This window comes from Hemitrygon akajei, chromosome 7, assembly GCF_048418815.1.
Source record: "Hemitrygon akajei chromosome 7, sHemAka1.3, whole genome shotgun sequence".
Lineage (NCBI taxonomy): Eukaryota > Metazoa > Chordata > Chondrichthyes > Myliobatiformes > Dasyatidae > Hemitrygon > Hemitrygon akajei.
In genome coordinates, this window is record NC_133130.1 from 49,417,756 (window position 1) to 49,436,992 (window position 19,237).

The following is a 19,237-nucleotide window of genomic DNA, read 5'->3' on the forward strand; positions in this document are numbered from 1 at the left end:
TACAGCTTTATTTGTTGACAGTGGAATGTTGGTCTCAGAAGCCTGAGGTGCGCAGTCTTTGTTGTAACTACATCTCTTTTGTATTGGCATATCTCCATCTTGGAACCCAGCAAAGCCAATCATTAGTTGTGGTTTCAACATGCGCTTTTGAAAACTAGTGTTCGGTGTTAGTATTCTGCAGTACATGCAGGAACTAAAGCCAGCTATTCACTGGTTTCATATCTCATGGCTACGGAGCCTACTGGCTGATCATTAAAAGAGGCCCTGTGCTCATGCTGTGAAGTTCCTTCTTCAGCTGTCAGTTCTTGCCTCTCTTTGATATGATATGACTTAATCCACCCGCTACAACTTCTCCGTTTGCAAGCTTTGGCTGTGAACACATCCATTGACCATGTGGCAGCTATTTATACACATAAGCCCTATACTGTTAAATCTAAGTAATAAAGATTCCCATGCCTACTGTTTATTAAAAATCAATTGAATGGTCTGCCTGAGATTAACCCCATGATGCAAGTTGAACAATAATATTAGAACAGTTTTGGAACTGTGACAGAAGTATAGCATCTTTATAAATATTTGAAACAAATAACTAATCACTAATGTTTTAGCTTAATAATCTTTTTTACTGACTGCAGGCTTTGGCTTGGAGCTGGCCGCAGTTGGGAACATACATTAGCCAAAACAGAGAAAACTGGTTGATCCAGATTAACAGATGGTATCTATTGTTTAGGAAGGTCAACTAAATCATAATTTGCATAAAACAATCTCCAAATTGTAAATGTTCTCAAACATTTTTGTTTAGAAGATAAAAGCCATATTACAGATGGCAGGTTTTTTGTCTCACTAATGTCATATGTTTTTAGCTGTCACCCCACTGCTAGGAAAGAATCAGACATAATTAAGTCGTGCATATTTGATGCTGTGACAGCATTTTGACCCCAAAACTCTTGCCTTTCGGTCCAACTTGAAGGGCCGTTTTAGTATAGTGCCAGGAAGTACTGCCAGGTTGCCATTGTTGTCTTTCAGATGCAGGACTGACATTTACCAAGGTTGTTAGAATAGTTATAAATAGGTTATGGACTTGCCACTGGAAAATTGAATTGCACCCAAGGATCTACTAAGGACTGGCCATTGCTTCTTGCACTGCCAAATCCAGAACCATTCAAATTAAGAGGGAGGAAAAAAGAGGTGGTGATATGGAGACTGGGTTATGTTATCTAGGTAATGGTGCCTGAGGTTCTGGAGGTCACTATCCTGAATGATGTGGCGTGGGAACTGTATTGACTGAGGATTGTAAGACCTAAGGTGGAATGGGTTAGTTGATATCACCGTTCCTTCTAAGCTGCATGGGCGCGCCCCCATGCAGCACTTGGAATACTCCTGCGCACGTGGCCTTTGTTGCTGCATAGCTGGAATTTTCTGAAGATTTAAACATTTAATGTGCCGCACAATTTCAGGTTGTGTAAAATTTTCCTGCTCTGAGCAATGATTGGTCTCTGCATCTTTAAAAACATTATAGGGAACATTGGTTGACAAGTAGTCATGGTGAAGGGAACTTGGCACAATAAAAAGGAATTCTGGGGCTTCGATCTTGTAGGTAATTTGAAGCAATAATTAAAGTGGACCTAACTTGCTGCGTTCCCACTGTTGAGCTGGAATCAGTTGATTTCATAGAAGTGAGGTTGTTCTATGAGTAATCAACAATAGTCTCTGCTTGGAATGTAATTAATTTAACAGGCAATTACACTCCTCTTCAGAAATTAGTGTTTTGTTTTTAAGTCGTATTACACTGACAAATAGAAGCACAACATGACTGAATTTCTAGACTATATTGTTAAGCCATGCGTCTTTCTCTGATGAAAGTGAATGATTTCAGAGCAATAATTTTGAAAACAATTAATTGAGTTATATGACCATAAAATATAGGAGCAGAATTAGGCCATTTGGCCCATTAGATGTTCTGCCATTTGATTGTGGCTGATGTTGTTTTCCCTGTCAAGGTCCAAGGTCTTGGTCAAGTATTGATTAAGTCCTGATGCAGAGTGTCAACCTAAAATATCATTCTACCCTTTGCTTCTGCAGATTGACCCACTGAATTCTGCCAGCAGTGTGTTTTTCTCTCATACATTAAATTATTTGAAATCCTTTTCTTTAAAATGTTACAAGAATTTAAAATTGTTTGCCACATTTGCTTGAACCACAGCAGCATCTGCAACTAAAAAGCCACTTAATTGTACTTAAGGTGTTTTGAAATAAGCTGTGTGCAGTAAAAATGCTATAAAAATACAAGGTTTTAAGTTTTGGGCTCCTTTTTAAAATTTTGAATTGCAGGTGTGGAATGTACTTAATAAAAAACATCTATCTTGCAGGAAAGAAAAATTAGCAGGGATCAGTGTCTGGCCTCATGCCAATATTCTAGTTACTAATGCAGGCTTTATGTGGTGAAATATATTTTCATTTGGCTAATAACCTGGTGAAAAAGTACTGTGTCATAGCATCATTGTATTTAATGGGTTGACTGATGAACTTCAAATCTGGCTAATAAATTTTCTGACTGGCTAATTTTATGACGAGTAATGAAAAGGATCTAGCTCTGTCCTCAAGTAGAAATATAAAACTAAGAAGGAAATTTTGTATAGTGCATAATTCAAGTACTTTGTCCAATTTTATAACTTTTACAAAATCACCATTGTCCTTTTCACCTCCATAACCTCAATTCAAATCCAGTTCACTAAAGTACAATGACTTACTGTCATTTCAAGATGTTTACTATGATAATCCATTTGCCTAAATATTTGATGGAATGGCTGAGTTATTTAAGACAGTTATAGATTAATTAGTGGACGTGTATTAGCATGCAGTTGCGAGAAAATGTCTGTGAACCCTTTGCAATTACCTGGTTTTCTGCATTAAGTACTCATAAAATGTGATCTGATCTTCATCTAAGTCACAATAGTAGACAAACACAATCTTCCTATAACACACAAACAATTGTACTTTTTCATGCCTTTATTGAACACATTGTTAAATCATTCACAGTCTAGGCTGGAAAAAGTATGTGGACCTTGTATTTAATAACTGCTAGAACCTCCTTTAGTGGTAATAACCTCCACCAAACATTTCCTGTAGCTGCTGATCAGACTTGCACAAAGACAAGAAGGAAGTTCAGAGCATTCCTCCATCCAAAACTGTTTCAGTTCATCAATATTTCTAGGATACCTTGCATGAATAGCTCTCATCGGGTCATGCCACAGCATCTCAATTGGGTTATGGTCTAGACTCTCACTTAGCCATTCCAAAATACAAATGTTCTTCTTTTAAAGCCATTCTGTTGTTGATTTGCTCTTGTGTTTCGGATCATTGTCTTGTATCATCCAACTTCTACTAAGCTTCAGGTGATAGACCACTACCCTGCCATTCTCTTGTGAAATGTCTTGATACAATTTGGAATTCATTGTTCCCTTAATGATTGCAAGCTGTCCAGGCCCTGAGGTAGCAAAGCAGCCTGAAAGAGTGATGCACCTTCCCTCGTGCTTCACAGTTGGGATGAGGTTTTGTTATTGGTGTGCAGTGCCCTTGCTTCTCCAATCACAGCAGTGTGCATTTTTGACAAAAAGTTCAACTTTTGTCTCATCTGTCAACAGAACATGCCCTAGAAGTGTTGTGGAACATTCAGGTAGTCTTTTGCAAACATGAAACTGTGCAGCAATGGTGTTTTTGGAGAGCAGTGATTTCCTCCTTGACATTTTTCCATGAACACCATTGTTGTTTAGTGTTTTTCTTACAGTGGACACAGTAACAGAGACTTCAGCAAATTTTAGAGATTTCTGCAGGTTTTTTGTTGTTACCCTTGGGCTCTATTTCTTGCCCCCTTCAGCATTGCATGTTGTGCTCTTGGTGTGATCTTTGCAGGATGCCTACTCCTAGGGAGAGTGGCAACAGTACTGGGTTTCTCCCATTTGCAGATAATTTCTCTTACTGTGGAGTGATGATCCCTCAAGTCTTTAGAAGTGCTTTTAGAGCCTGTTCCAGCTTCATGCGTCTCTGAAATTCTTCTAATATCCTCTGAAAGTAGTTTTGACTGCAGCATGGTGCACCTAAGCAGATCTTTCTTGAGTACAGCAGGCTTAGTCAGTAACCTGACTTTGTGTGTCTTACTTTTAGGGCAGGGCACCTCTACAACACATTTTCATCTCATCGATTGGAACACCTGATTCCAAATAACTTTTGTAGTATGCATTGCCCTAGAGGTTCATATACTTTTTTGAACCTATTTTGTGATTATTTAAATGGTGTATTCAGTTTTGACCGGAAGAAGTACAATAGCTTGTGTGCTATTAGTTAAGGCAGATTTTGTTTGTTTATTATGGTGACTTAGATGAAGATCAGACTACATTTTATGAGTAATTAATGCAGAAAATCAGGGAATTGCAAAGGGTTCACAAGTTTTGTTTCACAACTGTATATTAAAAATTAGCTAACATGAGGAAATCTGCAGATGCTGGAAATTCGAACAACACACTCAAAATGCTGGTGGAACACAGCAGGCCAGGCAGCATCTATAAGGAGAAGCACTGACGGAGGGTCTCGGCCCGAAACGTCGACAGTGCTTCTCCTTATAGATGCTGCCTGGCCTGCTGTGTTCCACCAGCATTTTGTGTGTGTTATTAAAAATTAGCTCTTACTTTGAAAAAAGGAAATTGGAATAAAGGGTCTTCTTCAGTTCAGAAGGATGCAACCCCAGGGATTGGTCCTTGGTCCTTGGCCCTCAGTTGTTTACTATTTACATTATTAACTTTGAGGATACAGCTGATTGCAGTTGTCCCAAGTTTGCTGACACTACAGTTATAAGGCGGAGTACTGGAAGGCGAAAGGGAGACTAGTGGCATGGTGTCAACGCAATAACCTTATGTCAACGCCAGTGGACAAAGGAGCTGATCATTGATTACGGAATAATGGAAAGGGTGCACGACCATGTCTGTATCAATGATGCCAGGGTGGATATGTTTGAGAAATGTTAAGTTCCAAGGTGTAACTATTTCCAATAACTTGTCCTGGCAAATCCTTGGAGATGCTATGGTTTAGAAAGCACTCTACTTCCTCAGAAAGCTAAGGATATTTGACACATCCCCAGTGACATTTGCCACTTTTTGTAATGCAACATAGAAGCATCCTATCTGGATTCATTGCAGCTTGGTATGGCAACTGCTTTGCCCAAGACTGCAAGAAGTTGTGGAAAGTTGTGAACACAGCCCAGACTCACAAAAACAAGCCTACCCTTCACTGAGTCTGTCTACACTTCCCAATCTCTCAGGAAACAACCAACGTAATTAAAGATGCTTCTCACCCCAGTCATTTTGTCTCCTCCTCAACAGCCCCATTCTATGGGGTAGAAGGTACAACGTGTTGAGAACATGTACCACCAGGTTCAAGGATAGCTTATGTAACCTCTTGTACTGTAAATAACTCCTGATTTCTCAATCTGTCTTGTCATGGCCGTTGCACCTTATTTGACTAAATCGCAGAGTTGTATTCTGTAAGCATACTTTGATAATAAATGTACGTTGAATCTTTGAATCAATTAATTTCTATGAGCTAAAATTCATCCTTAAAACAACGCTTGTTTAATTGTTTGATGTCTACATTTATCTATTCTTCCAGTTTATAGCTATACCAATATATGTGTACATATAGCATCCTCTGGAGATTCAGAACCTTTTCTATTTTTAAATACTACCCATGGTAATGGAAACATTCAATGGGGGCTCTCAAGAGGGAACTGGATAAATAATGGAAGAAGGAAATGTTGCAGAGCCACGTGGAAATGGCAATCAAATTGTCCTTTCAAAATGCCGACAACAAGAGTAATATGTCAAATGGCTTACAGTGTTGTAAGGATCTTTGTCTTGCATTTGTTTTTGTTTCCCTTTATTTGGTAAATGAGGTTAATATTAAAGCTGTATTTGTTGCAACTCAATGGTAGATTGCAGTAAATGATTGATTCGGTGAATAAGCAGGAAATGCTGTTGCTTAGTTCACAAATTCTGTAGAACTGCAAGAACTTGACATACTGTATTTAGACAAAACACTTAAAGTAGATATGCTTTAACTAAAGTTTGAGTCAGTTGACAAAATAAAAAAAGACTATATCATTAAATTTGAAAAATGCAGCATTCACAATCTTTAGCAGAGCTGTAATGTACAAGAATTAACTTGACAGCTGCTTTGCGTGGATTGAGGTAGTGGAAACTTTTTTTTCATGAGACTCAACTGTCACAGTGCCATGGCATATCAGCTTTCAGTGCTGGCTCTCTCTGCAGCATGGCGAGAATTCAAGTAACCACATGGGAATGGCATCTGAGGGTCAGCAGACATTGTTTCATTTTATTATGATGCAGCTAAAATTACCTCCTAACAGATACACTTCCTGTTTGCATGCTGAGGTCAGATCTTTCAGATCATTTTTCTCTTCACTTAAACACTTTGATTTTAAAAAGTGATTTATTGCTGAATGAAAACACGTGGACACGACAGTTCAGTCACCAATCCAGTATCTACTTATACAGCAGAAATACCATAGTATGTTGTTTCTTCTAATTTTAACAGATCAATTAGAATGACTTAGTTATTTTCATTCCATCTGAAATAATGTTTGGGTAATGGTCTATTTTGAATATAACATTTTCAATTTAAAGAAAAATTAAAATAAAAGAAATTAAGCACTATTCTGTTGTTAAATCTTAGTTCAGAACTATTAACCCCAGCCCTTAAACCAAGAATTTGATTCATATGATTACTGTTTAATGAAAGCAACCTTTGACAATCAAAGAGTTAAAATAGTCTCCCAGTCCATCTGGATAATCATTTTTACAGAGATCTTTTTATGTGGAATTAACACCAAAGGCTTTTGCTTTGACAGGTGGTGAGTCCATTGGAATCTCATTATTGCAAAATTCTCATTATGACAAACATACACAACACATTTCTTCTGAATTTGGTTGAAGTTCTAAGCCTCTGCAAGTTCAGCTTTAATAAAAATGGCCTTCTTGCAGAGAACAGTTTACTCATTCTCCTTACAATTGCATTGATATTTTGAAGTACTGTTGCGTACTGTATTTTAAATATAAAATCCATAATTGAACTAATTTAGAAGTTATGTAAAAATATGTATGCAGTTAATGGCAGGATACTTATTAGCATTAGCGCACAGAGTGCTCTTGAGTTCCAAGTTCTTAGCTCTGTGTAAGTGCCCATATAAGTATATAGGGTGGTAAATAGGTGCATAAAATGATTGCCTTCTTTATCAGGACACTGAGTATAAATCTCAGGAAGTAATGTTGCAGGTAAATAAAATTTGGTTAGGCCACGCATGAACTATTGTGTGTATTAACAGAAGGATGCAGAGGTTTAGAAATAGTAGAGAAGCTTGCCCACAGAAGGCAAAGAGTGGTTGTAGATGGGTCATATTTTGCATGGAGGTTGGTGACCAGTGGTGTGCCACAGGGATCTGTTCTGGGACCCTTACTCTTTGTGATTTTTATAAATGACCTGGGTGAGCAAGTGGAGGGATAGGTTAGTAAGTTTGCTGATGACACAGAGGTTGGAAGTGTTGTGGATAGTGTGGAGGGCTGTCAGAGGTTACAGTGAGACATTGATAGGATGCAAAATTGGGCTGAGAAGTGGCAGATGGAGTTCAACCCAGATAAGTGTGAAGTGGTTCATTTTGGTAGGGCAAATATGATGGCAGGATATAGTATTAATGGTAAGACTCTTGGCAGTGTGGAGGATCAGAGGGATCTTGGGGTCTGAGTCCATAGGACGCTCAAAGCAGCTGCGCAGGTTGACTCTGTGGTTAAGAAGGCGTACGGTGTATTGGCTTTCATCAATTGTGGAATTGAATTTAGGAGTCGAGAGGTATTGTTGCAGCTATATAGAACCCTGGTCAGATTCCACTTGGAGAACTGTGCTCAGTTCTGGTTGCCTCACTACACGAAGGATGTGGAAGCCATAGAAAGGGTGCAGAGGAGACTTACAAGGATGTTGCCTGGATTGGAGAGCATGCCTTATGAGAATAGGTTGAGTGAACTCGGGCTTTTCTCCTTGGAGCTATGGAGGATGAGAGGCGATCTGATAGAGGTGTATAAGATGATGAGAGGCATTGATCGTGTGGATAGTCAGAGGCTTTTTCCCAGGGCTGAAATGGTTGCCACAAGAGGACACAGGTTTAAGGTGCTGGGGAGTAGGTACAGAGGAGATGTCAGGGGTAAATTTTTTACTCAGAGAGTGGTGAGTGTGTGGAATGGGCTGCTGGCAATGGTGGTCGAGGTGGATACGATAGGGACTTTTAAGATACTTTTGGATAGGTACATGAAGCTTAGAAAAATAGAGGGCTATGAGTAAGCCTAGTAATTTCTATGGTAGGGACATGTTTAGCACAACTTTGTGGGCCGAAGGGCCTGCATTGTGCTGTAGGTTTTCTATGTTTCTTTAAGCTGATACATGAATTAGAGGATATGACCTATGAGGAGAAGATTGAGTTGTTTTATCTGGATATAAGGAGGCTGAGAAGAGACCTGCTAGAGGTTTATAAAATCATGAGAGGCATAATTGTCTTTTACTGGGGGGGCATGTGCTAAAGATGAAGGGGCTGGAGTTTAAACAAGATGTATGAGGCTTTTTTTTGGCAGAGTGGTTGGTGTCTTGAATGGCGTCCAAGAATAGTGGTGAAAGTAGATATCCAAATAGTGGCAAACAAGAGAAAATTTCTCCTGCCACACTACCAGCAATAGGGTTCCTCTTGTCCACACTTACCACCCCACTAGCCTCCCCATCCAACTCATAATTCTCCAGAGCTTCGCCATCTCCAACGGGATCTCATCACCAAGCACATCTTTCCCTCCTTTCCACTTTCTGCTTTCCACAGAGATCACTCCCTATGCGACTCCCTTGTCCATTCATCCCTGCCCACTTATCTCCCTCTTGGCACTTAACTTTGCAAGTGGAACAAGTGCTACACCTGCCCCTATACCTCTTCCCTCACTACCATTCAGGGCCCCAACCTTTCCTTCTAGGTGAGGCAACATTTCACCCGTGAGTCTGTTGGGGTCATATACTGTGTCCGGTGCCTCTTGTGTGGCCTCCTGTATATCAGTGAGACCCACGTAATTGGGAGACTGCTTCACTAATCATCTATTCTCTGTCTGCCAGAAGAAGAGGGATCTCCCAGAATATTCTCACAGGTAAGGGAAAATGTGCCGAGGTGCAGGGTCCTGATGAAAGGTCTCGGCCCGAAATGATGACTGTTTATTCTTTTCCATAGGTGCTGCCTGGCCTGCTGAGTTCCTCTTCCTCAGCATTTTGGAATATTGTGTTCAGTTCTGCTCACCTCAGTATAGGAAGGATGTGGAAGCTTAAAGAGGATGCAGAAGCAATTTAACAAGATGCTGCCTGGATTGTCTCATGAGGATTGAGTAGGGCCTTTCTCTTTGGAACATAGAAGGAAGAGAGATGTCCTGATAGAGGTGTATAAGTTGATAAGAGGCATAGATAGAGTTAGCAGCCAGAGACTTTCAACCAGGGCGGAAAAGGCTAGATGAAGGGCATAACTTTTGAGATGTTTGGAGTAAGGTACAGAGGAGGATGTCAGAGGTAGATATTTTATACAGAGAAAGTGGTTGGTGCATGGAATGTGCTGGCAGGGGTCGTAGTAGAGGCATTTTAGAAACTCTTTGATAGACACATGGATGAAAGAAAAATGGAGGGCTGTGCGGGAGAGAAGGAGTAGGTTAAAAAGTTGGCACAACATTGTGGGCAGAAGGGTTTGTACTGTGCTGTTCTGTGTTTCATGTTCTAGGATAACTTCAAGTGTATGATACTTTTTGTGAACCAAAAATGTCCTCTTGTGTATCAAAATCAATTCAGAATAATAACTGATAGGAAACACCCATATGTGTATTTAAATTTTTGGCACTTAATATCAGAGTGGAGAATTTTTCAGCTTGATAGCTTACTGATCCAATGTGTAGATTGAATTGGTTATAGTCTAATAATGCATAGCTAATAGGAGCAATGCCAAAATGTGCATTGAATTTATCTTAATAAATAAAAATCATTTTAGTTCCTAGTGTTGTCAATGTTCCCCTAAATTTCTTCACATTATGTATGTTCCAGAGCAAAGTGTAAAGTTGTTTACACATTTACTGTTTTTAATTCATTTGGTTTTCATTTTTCTTATATTGGTGAAACAATGCACTTCTGTACAAGTGAATGGTTGAGGAGAACACAGTGAATGCCAAACATATCAAGGGATTTTGTAAAATAGCTAACAGGCCCAGATAAAATATATCCCAAACAGTTAGAGCATGGGAGAAAATTGCAAGGGTTTTGAACATTTTTTTTCCAATGTTACCTGGCTGAAGGGCTGGAGGCTGATGATTGAAGGACTGACAATATCTAATATATGGAGGAGAGACAATAATATCATATTATTGTTTAAGAAAAGAAGGAAGGATTGAATTCAGTCATTAGAGGCCAGTTCAGTGGTGGCCAAATTGGTGACAATATTGGAAAGCTAGATTGCTCAGGCTAGTCAGTATGGATTTTTTTAAGGACAGTCTGTAATGCTTTCAGTTTTTTTAAAAGGTAAATCAGAGTCTATGACAATGCAGTTCCTGATATCATCTGCATGAATTTCATGGATATGACAGGATTCTATATTAGCAGGCTGGTCAAATATAGAACAAAAGACCAGAGGGTAGTAGTCAATTGGATGCCAAGCAACCCAGTGGCAGAATATGGAGGCTGACAAAGGTTTTTTTTTGCAATCAGAAGGCTGTCACTAGTAGAATATAGAACAGTACAGCACAGGAACAGGAATTTTGGCCCATGATGTATGCACTGACCAGGATATCAATCTAAAGTAATCCCATCTGTATATATGAGATTCATATCCCTCTGTACTTAGCCAGTTCACTTATTTACATGGAACATAGTAAAGTACAGCACAGTAAAGGTACTTTGGCCACAATGTTGTCCCAGTTTATATAAACCTATTCCATGATCAATCTAAGCCCTCCCTCCTAAAAACCAATTTTTCATCCATGTGTCTATCTATGAGTCTCTTAAATTTCTCTAATGCATCAGCCTCAACCAGTCCCACTGGCAGTACATTCCAGGCATTTACCACTCATTTATAAGACACCCTCTAGTATTAGTCATTGCTGTCCTTTGAAAATTATGCTGGCTGTTCATTCTTATAATCTTATATACTTTCACTCCAATGAAAAACAGCCCAGCTTGCTCAGTTATCCCACATAAGACATGTTCTTTAAATGGGCAGCTTCTTGGTAAATCTCTTCTGTGCCCTTGCTAAAGCTTACGAACACCATGCAGGTCTCATTGCTGAGGGAAAAGCTCCATTCAGTGAATGTTGGCACTTCTGTTGTATCCTGGATAAAGGACAACCTGAATGGCAGATCACAGTATGTGTAGTTCAGAGCAGTGTGTCAAACATGGGTATAAGCAGCATTGGTGCCCCACAGGGGACGATATTGGCTCCCTTCTTGTTTACCCTGTATACCATGGACTTTAGACATAACACTGAATCATGCCATCTGCAGAAATTCTCTGATGACTCGGCAATAGTTGGGTGTATAACGGGAAGGATGAATACAGAGCCCTGGTGGAAAACTTTGTCAAATGGTGCAAGCTAAATCATCTGCAGTTCAACATCAGTAAGATAAAGGAGATAGTGATAGATTTTGGAAAGACTAAGCCTGCACCGGTCCCTGTCACTATTGATACTGAGGATATCGATGACCTACAAGTACCTGGGGGAGCACCTGGATGACAGACTTGAGTGGAGCACTAACACAGAGGCTGTGTGCAAGAAAGGCCAGTGTGGCCTCTACTTCCTGAGGAGACTGAGGTCCTTTGGAGTATGCAGGCCTCTCCTTCACATGTTCTACCAGTTTGTTGTTGCCAGTACAATCATCTATGTGGTGGTGTGCTGAAGCAATGGCATCAACATGGGTGATGCCAGCAGGCTCAATTAATTGATTAGAAAGGTTGGCTCTGTTATAGGAGTCAAACTGGACACACTGGAGGTTATGGTAGAACAAAGAACCCTACGGAAAACCCTGGCAATTCTGGAAAATGTTTCTCACCCTCTGCATGGCACCATGTCTGAACAGAGGAGCACTTACAATAATAGATTAAGACAAATGCACTGCTCCAAAGAGCTATATGAGGTCATTCTCACCCTCGGCCATTTGGCTCTCTAATGAGTCAACCTATAGCCAGGGAAGTGATGATCCCCTCCCCCCATGTTAAGCTGTTTGAGGTAAATTTTTAAAAATTCTTTTTACATCTCTTCTAATATTTGTATATCCGTGCACTTGTAGTGCTACTGTGACACTGTAATTTCCTTTGCGATCAATAAAGTATCTATCTATTTAATGAAACAACCAGAACTGAACAAAATCTAAATACTTCTTAAACGTTGCTATCATATCTGCTTATACTACTTTTGTTTGAAACATGTTCCAATTACTAACTACTCTGTACTGATTTTTAAAATTCATCTCTAGCATTTTATATATCCACCATGGGAGACAGAAACTCTGCCTATCTACCCTGTCTATGCCGTTCATAATTTCATATACTTATGTTAGGTGGCCTCAGCCTCCAATGCTCTGAGAAAATACCAAGTTCAACTGACTTCTTCTTACAGCTAGTACTCTCTAATCCAGGCAACTTCCTGGTTAATCTTTGCTGTACCTTCTCCAATGTTTCCGCGTTCTTCCCATAATGAGAAGACCAGAACTGCGCATAATACGATAGTCCAACTGTGACTTGACGTATAACTGCAACATGACATACTCAGTTTTATGGTCAGTGCCATAACTAGTGATACTAAGCATGCCATATGTCTCCTTTACCATCCTGTCCACTTGCACTCACTCTGTACGTCAATGCTCCTATAATTCCTACCATTATCCCTATGTTTTTCTCTTTTATTTAACCTTCCAAAATGCAACACCTCACATTTGTCGAGATTAAAATCTCTCTGCTGTTTCTCCATCCGGGTTTCCAACTAATCTAGATCTTGTTTTCTTCAACAACCTTCCTTACAATCTGCATTTCCACAAATTTGTGTGCCATCTGCATACATACTAATCACCTACTACTCAAAAAGACTAATCAAGTTTTTGAGATGTGACCTTTCCAGCACAAAGCTAGGCTGACATCTGTAGTAAATCCATTTTTCCAAAGGTGGGTAAATTCAAATCCTATGAATTTTTCCCAATAATTTTCCTAGAACTGGTGCAATGTTCATTAGCCAATCATTTGTTGGATTATTTCAATTGTCCTTCTTAAACCAAAGAATGATATTGGCTATTCTGCAGTGTTCTGGGAGCTCACCTGTGGCAAGAGGATACAAAGCTCTCTGCCAATGCTGCAGCATCTTCTGCCTTCCCTTCTCTCAGCCCTGAAGACAACCACCTTAATGTTTTTAGAGACCCAATATGCTTAGTTCTTGGCTCCTTGCCTTCTACAGTATATATTAATTATTTAGACATAGGGAACAGTATAAAAGTGTTAATGGCTGATAGAGTGTTAACCAGGTGGATTGCAAGACAGAATGAAAGCTTAACCCTGTAAAACAATCTGGACGGTTTCCTCAGTTGGATAAAACAACTACCATTTAAAAATCAGTCCTGAGAATTATGATTGAAAATTTGTATTTGTGGTGGCAAAACAAGCTAAGGGAATAAACCATATATAAGAGAGGAACAAAGGGAACTTGGAGCATACATTCAGATTTTTAAAGATAGCAAGATTGATTGATAAAGTATATTGACCTAGATTAAAATGCATTTTTTATTAACTGTGGCATAGAATATAAAAAAAGGAGATTATACAGCATTATACACCAAAAAAGTTAAACTACACTGGTTGCCACATTAAAAGAAAGATGTTATTACATTGGAAGGGGTGCACAGAACATCTCAGGATGTTGCCTATAATGGAAAACATTATGTCAGTGAGTCATGAAGCGGTTCAGCCCACCACATCCATGCTGCCCATCAAATGGCCGTCTTATTCTCCAGTATTTGTTATATAGCCTTCTACATCTTGACAATTCAAGTGCTTTCCCAGACATTTTTTAAATGTGTGGATAATTGCCTCTACCACCTGAACAGGAAGTGCATTTCAGACTGCTGGAGCCTCCAAGTGGGGGAAAAAATCTATAAGGTGTTAATTTCTAAAGAACAAGGAGGCTGATGATCAAAGTCTTAATTAGGGTACTTAAAGATTAGAGTGAAATCTTACCTCCCTTGGCATTAGGGTCAAAAACCATTGGGCACAGATTTACAGCATTGGGTGATAGGGAACTAAAACTCGTGAGCTGAAAGGGAATGGTGGAAAATTCATTATATTTAAAACAAAATGTACTTGGATGCATACTTGAAGAGCTGTGACCTACTGGAAAGTGTGATGAAATTCGGTGTTTTTTTAAAATTTTTTGATTGACCTAGACACAGTAGGACTAATGGCATCGTTCTGCATTTTAGATGCTTATATGGTTCTATGATTATGAATGCATTTTTAAATAAAATCTTAACTGCATTATTTACTTCAATAGGAAGATGAACTATTGTCTTGATGGTACTGAAATGCAAGAGCTTTGCATCAAGGGTGAAAATGCTTCATAAAATAACTGAAAATAGATTATTATAAGCTTCGCTTGGGATTTATGACGCTTTCTTTGTAAAATGAGAATCTGAGCAAATGCTGCATGCCTTACATTTCAGAATAGGCCCTGTCTACCATCCTCTGATCTACGCAGAATTAATGTCTTTGCGAACAAACCTTTTGATGGTGCATATGTGCTAAGTGCATGGATTTGCTGCTACAGTTTGAACATTTCTTAAATTAAAATGTATTGCTCCTTCTAGATATATTGATTTACACATTGCTGTGTCAATATTAACTCCAACAATTTTTCCAATAACTAATAAGGATCTGCCAGTGTGGCTTGACTTCATCAGTGTGTGGTTTAAATACACAGAGTGATATTTGGCTTTTTCCTGTTTCTGGAAAAAGTCATTTTTTCTGTGGATTTCTCCATTTCATGGCAAGAGTAAAATTTATTGTAATTCAAGTTATAGATAAAGTTTTAAGTTAAATTCAAAGTGTTGAATGAAACATAATTTTGCAAAATAGGTGATAGTGGGTCAGGTGGTATTAGTGGTGGAGAAGTGTCTTATTCTTGGTGAACATTTTGAAAAGATTTTAATCTTAATCACCATTTTTACTAAATGCATTATTGCTAATTTTGTCAATGGCAAAACCAACAATAGCTACTTAAGTACTTCAGTAGTTACATAATTACTTTTAAAGACTAGCTATTGTATTCAAATAGTAGTGTTCATACTTACCCTTTGGGATCTGAAGCAATGCAAGTATAATCTGATTTGAAATAAAGATTCTTTTTAATCTTTGAGAAAATGTAGTCGATCATTCCATTGATTTCAGGTATGATGGCCTTCAATAACCTGTTTTAGAAAATTGTTTTACCAGATCTTTAGTCCATATCTGTTTGATCATCTCTACAATTATCTTTGATTTGTAGGGCTGTCAACAATGGAACATGTGAAAAACTGAGTTGAAGTTGATATAATTCAGTGGAGCTTTCCTCAATTCATCTGTGTTGCTTAAGGAAAAAGTTGAGTTCTGCTCGGTCTGTGCTTGATGAAACCTACTGCAACTGCTAACAGTGACAGTTGAAATGCAGAATCTACTTTGTCACTAGATGTCACTGGTACACTTGCAGCAAATGTACCATATATCTCACAAAAAATTTCCTAAGTTCTAATTTGTTTCTGACAAAGTTCTGGCAACTATGAGTTTGATTTTAAGATGTTTGTCTTATCTACTCTAACCTAGTGACAGTCAGTAATTCAGTATATGACACTGTAGTGTAAGACACCAAATGTGACAGTGAATATTGGATACTTAACAGGGACAGACAATGACCCAGATAATGTTTATTGTTATTCATGGGATATAGTTATTGCTGGGAAGATCAGCATTTTTTATTGATCCCTAATTGCTCTTCAAGTAGATATTGATGAGCTATGTTCTTAAACTGCTGCAGTCCTTTTGGTGATGGGATACATCCACAGCATTGTTATCTAGAATGTCCCAGATTTAGACCAAACAGCAATAAAGTTCAAAGCATATTTATTGTTTAAAGTATATATATATGTCATGTATACAATCCTGAGATTCATTTTCTTATGGATATACTCAATAAATCCAATAACTATAATAGGATCAATGAAACTCCGCACCAGCAGCTTGGACAACTAGTGAACAAAAGACGACAAACTGCAAATATAACAACCATATAACAATCACAGCACGGAAACAGGCCATTCCGGCCCTCCTAGTCCGTGATAAAAAGAAAGAAAATAAATCAAAATAATAATAATAATAAATAAATAAGCAATTACTATAAAGAACATGAGCTGAAAAGTCCTTGAAAGTAGGTCTGTAGGTTGTGAGAACAGTTCAGTAAAGGGGCTAGAGAAGTTATTCCCTCTAGTTCAGGAGCCCAATTGGTGAGGGGTAATAACTTCCTGAACCGGGTGATGTGGGTCCTGAGGCTCCTGTACCACCTTCCTGATGGCAGCAATGAGAAGAATGCATGGCCTGGGTGATGGGGGTCCCTGATGATGGATGCTGCTTTCCTGTGACAGTGCTCTGTGTAGGTGTGCTTAATGGTGGGGAAAGCTTTGCCCATGATGGACTGGGCATATCCACTACTTTTTTGAGAATTTTCAGTATCACATTGTTGTTTCTATCCCAGGCTCTGATGCAGCCTGTCAATATACTCTCTACCACACATCCCAAGAAGTTAGTCAAAGTTATAGATGCCATGCTGAATCTTAACAAGCTCCTAAGGAAGCAGACTCTCTGCCGTGCTTTCTTCATAATTGTACCAATGTGCTGGGCTAAGGTTAGGTTTTCTGAAGTTATAATACTGAGGCATTTAAAGTTGCTGACCCTCTCTACCTCTGATTTGATGAGGGCTGGTTCATGGACCTCCAGCTTTCTGTTCCTGAATTCAATCATCAGCTCCTTGGTTTTGCTGACATTGAGTAAGAGGTTGTTGTGGCATCACTCAGCCAGATTTTCAATCTCCTTTCTGTATGCTGATTTGGCCTACCACAAGTGGTGGTGTAATCAAACTTAGATATGGCATTAGAGCTGTACTTAGTCACAAAGAAGCAATTATAAATTTACAGGTACTGATGCCATTACAGTGGTGTTCCAGCACCAGAATGGAATGCATGCCTAAAAGCTCGATCACTTTCTTTATGTTCAACATCCCTTCCCTTGATTTGCCTCTGTAAAAGAGAGCTTATCAGCAAGTGCAAGTATGATGGCATATACTGTTGTAGGTGTTAGTTGTAGCCAAGAACTCTCAATTTATGGAAATGGTTTTGAATTCTATAGATATTTTATAGTTGTATTTTTTTCTGGTGCATTTTCTCCCTTCTAATGTTTCCTAATGCTTATGTTTGCACTTGCAGCATGTACCAGAGAGAGAAAGATCTTTCCCTTGCCAGGTAAAGCCAGTCTATTTGTTAAACTGTGGATGTATTTGTTTCATGTCACACAGAGACATTGCAATGCTCTGCTTGGTTTGGTTCAATGTTATGTGTGAGCTCCCCATTTATTTACAGGTATGGAAATTGGACAGGAATGGGAATCCATACAATGTTTTACTGGATTATTCCTGTTGGCAGCAACATGTACCACAGTCCATTGCTTAGGTCCAGATGGCCTTGTATTTTTTTTCCTTAATTACTTACTCAAGTAACACTATTAGACTGAAGGCTAGATAACTTTGCTAAGAAATATGCTTTAGTTGAGAGTGAACTTTCTTCCTTTAACATATCAGCATCCGTGGTAGAGATATTTTTCTCTTTTATCGAGTATTGCTCAACATTTCTCTCTTAGAGTCACTGCTTGTATTCTAAACCACTGCACTAATTTGCTTACATTGTTGATAAAGTTGGATCTGTAGGTATCCTATTTAGTCATTTATTCATACATACACTTTTAAATTTGCCACAGCACAGAATTGGAGGCAAAAGTAAATTTTCAGTCTAAACCTTTAATTGATTTTGCACTTGAAAATACTGCTTTAACTATTACCCAAAGTGCAATCATAATTCATTCTATTTTTAATAAGGCAAACATTGTTCAATGTAAGTTAAGAAAAGATTTACATTTTTTTGCCTTGAAAAGATAATTATCTGAAAGCAGTCTTGCTCTTAGTTATAAAAGTTTTTTTGCCATATCATAATGTTTGATTTATGCATTTGTTAGATTTTGTTTTATTTATATCTATTCCATTCAAACTTCAGATACATCAAGTTAAAGTACCTATCTACTAATTCACCCCTATGCAGCTAAAACAATACCTGCCTCTTGAGTAGGCAGTTGAGCCAGAGACTAACATAAAATTACAAATCCAATCTTCCCATTCATCTTTGTTTTATTCCTAAGAAGGATATGATTTATGAAGTTTTAATAAATGTTTCTAAGTTAGACTTTCTTGTTCTTGGTTGAAGCTCAACCCAAGTGTTTCTCTGAGTTGTGAGGAGTTTCATGACTCAGTGTTCTGATTGAAGACTCCAACAAGACATAGGTGCATTTTTTTCACAGGTGGCAGTGTTATAATGTGAGAATGAATTTCTTTTAAAAGTAACTTTTCCTCTAGTTAGCAGAAAACCTGGTTAATATCCCCTTTCTCAACCAGAGTTTGGAGTTCAATTCTAGTGCTACGCCTCAGGAGTTTGTACGTTCCCCCATGACTGCGTGGGTTTCCTCTGGGTGGTCCGTTTTCCTCCTACTGTCAGAAGATGTACCTGTTAGTAGGTTACTTGGTCATTGTAAATTGTTCTGTGATTAGGCTGGTGTTAAATATATGGGTTGCTGGACGGTGCAGCTAGCAGGGCCAGGAGGGCCTGTGAATAAAAAGTAAGTGAGAGAACAAAAATCTTAATGGGATATTCAAAAGAATCTATATTCATTAAAGTAGCCACAAGAAGTAATCAAGTTCAAGTTCAGTTTATTGCCATTCAACCACACACATGTGTACTGCCAATCGAAACAATGTTTCTCCAGACCAAAGTGCAGTACATATTACTCAAACACA

General features: G+C 38.6%; 1 protein-coding gene across 7 annotated transcripts in view; it reads left to right on the forward strand.

The window, feature by feature from the left end:
* gpatch2 (G patch domain containing 2) overlaps positions 1–19,237 on the forward strand; it is a 282,543-nt gene that overhangs the window by 53,727 nt on the left and 209,579 nt on the right. For 6 of the 7 annotated variants that reach the window (XM_073050815.1, XM_073050812.1, XM_073050810.1 and 3 more), the window contains exon 6: positions 17,604–17,639. The exons of the other annotated variant lie outside the window; for it this stretch is intronic. In XM_073050815.1, coding sequence (XP_072906916.1) covers positions 17,604–17,639 — 36 coding nt within the window. The remainder of the gene's footprint in view (positions 1–17,603; positions 17,640–19,237) is intronic. 7 annotated transcript variants of the gene reach the window in all.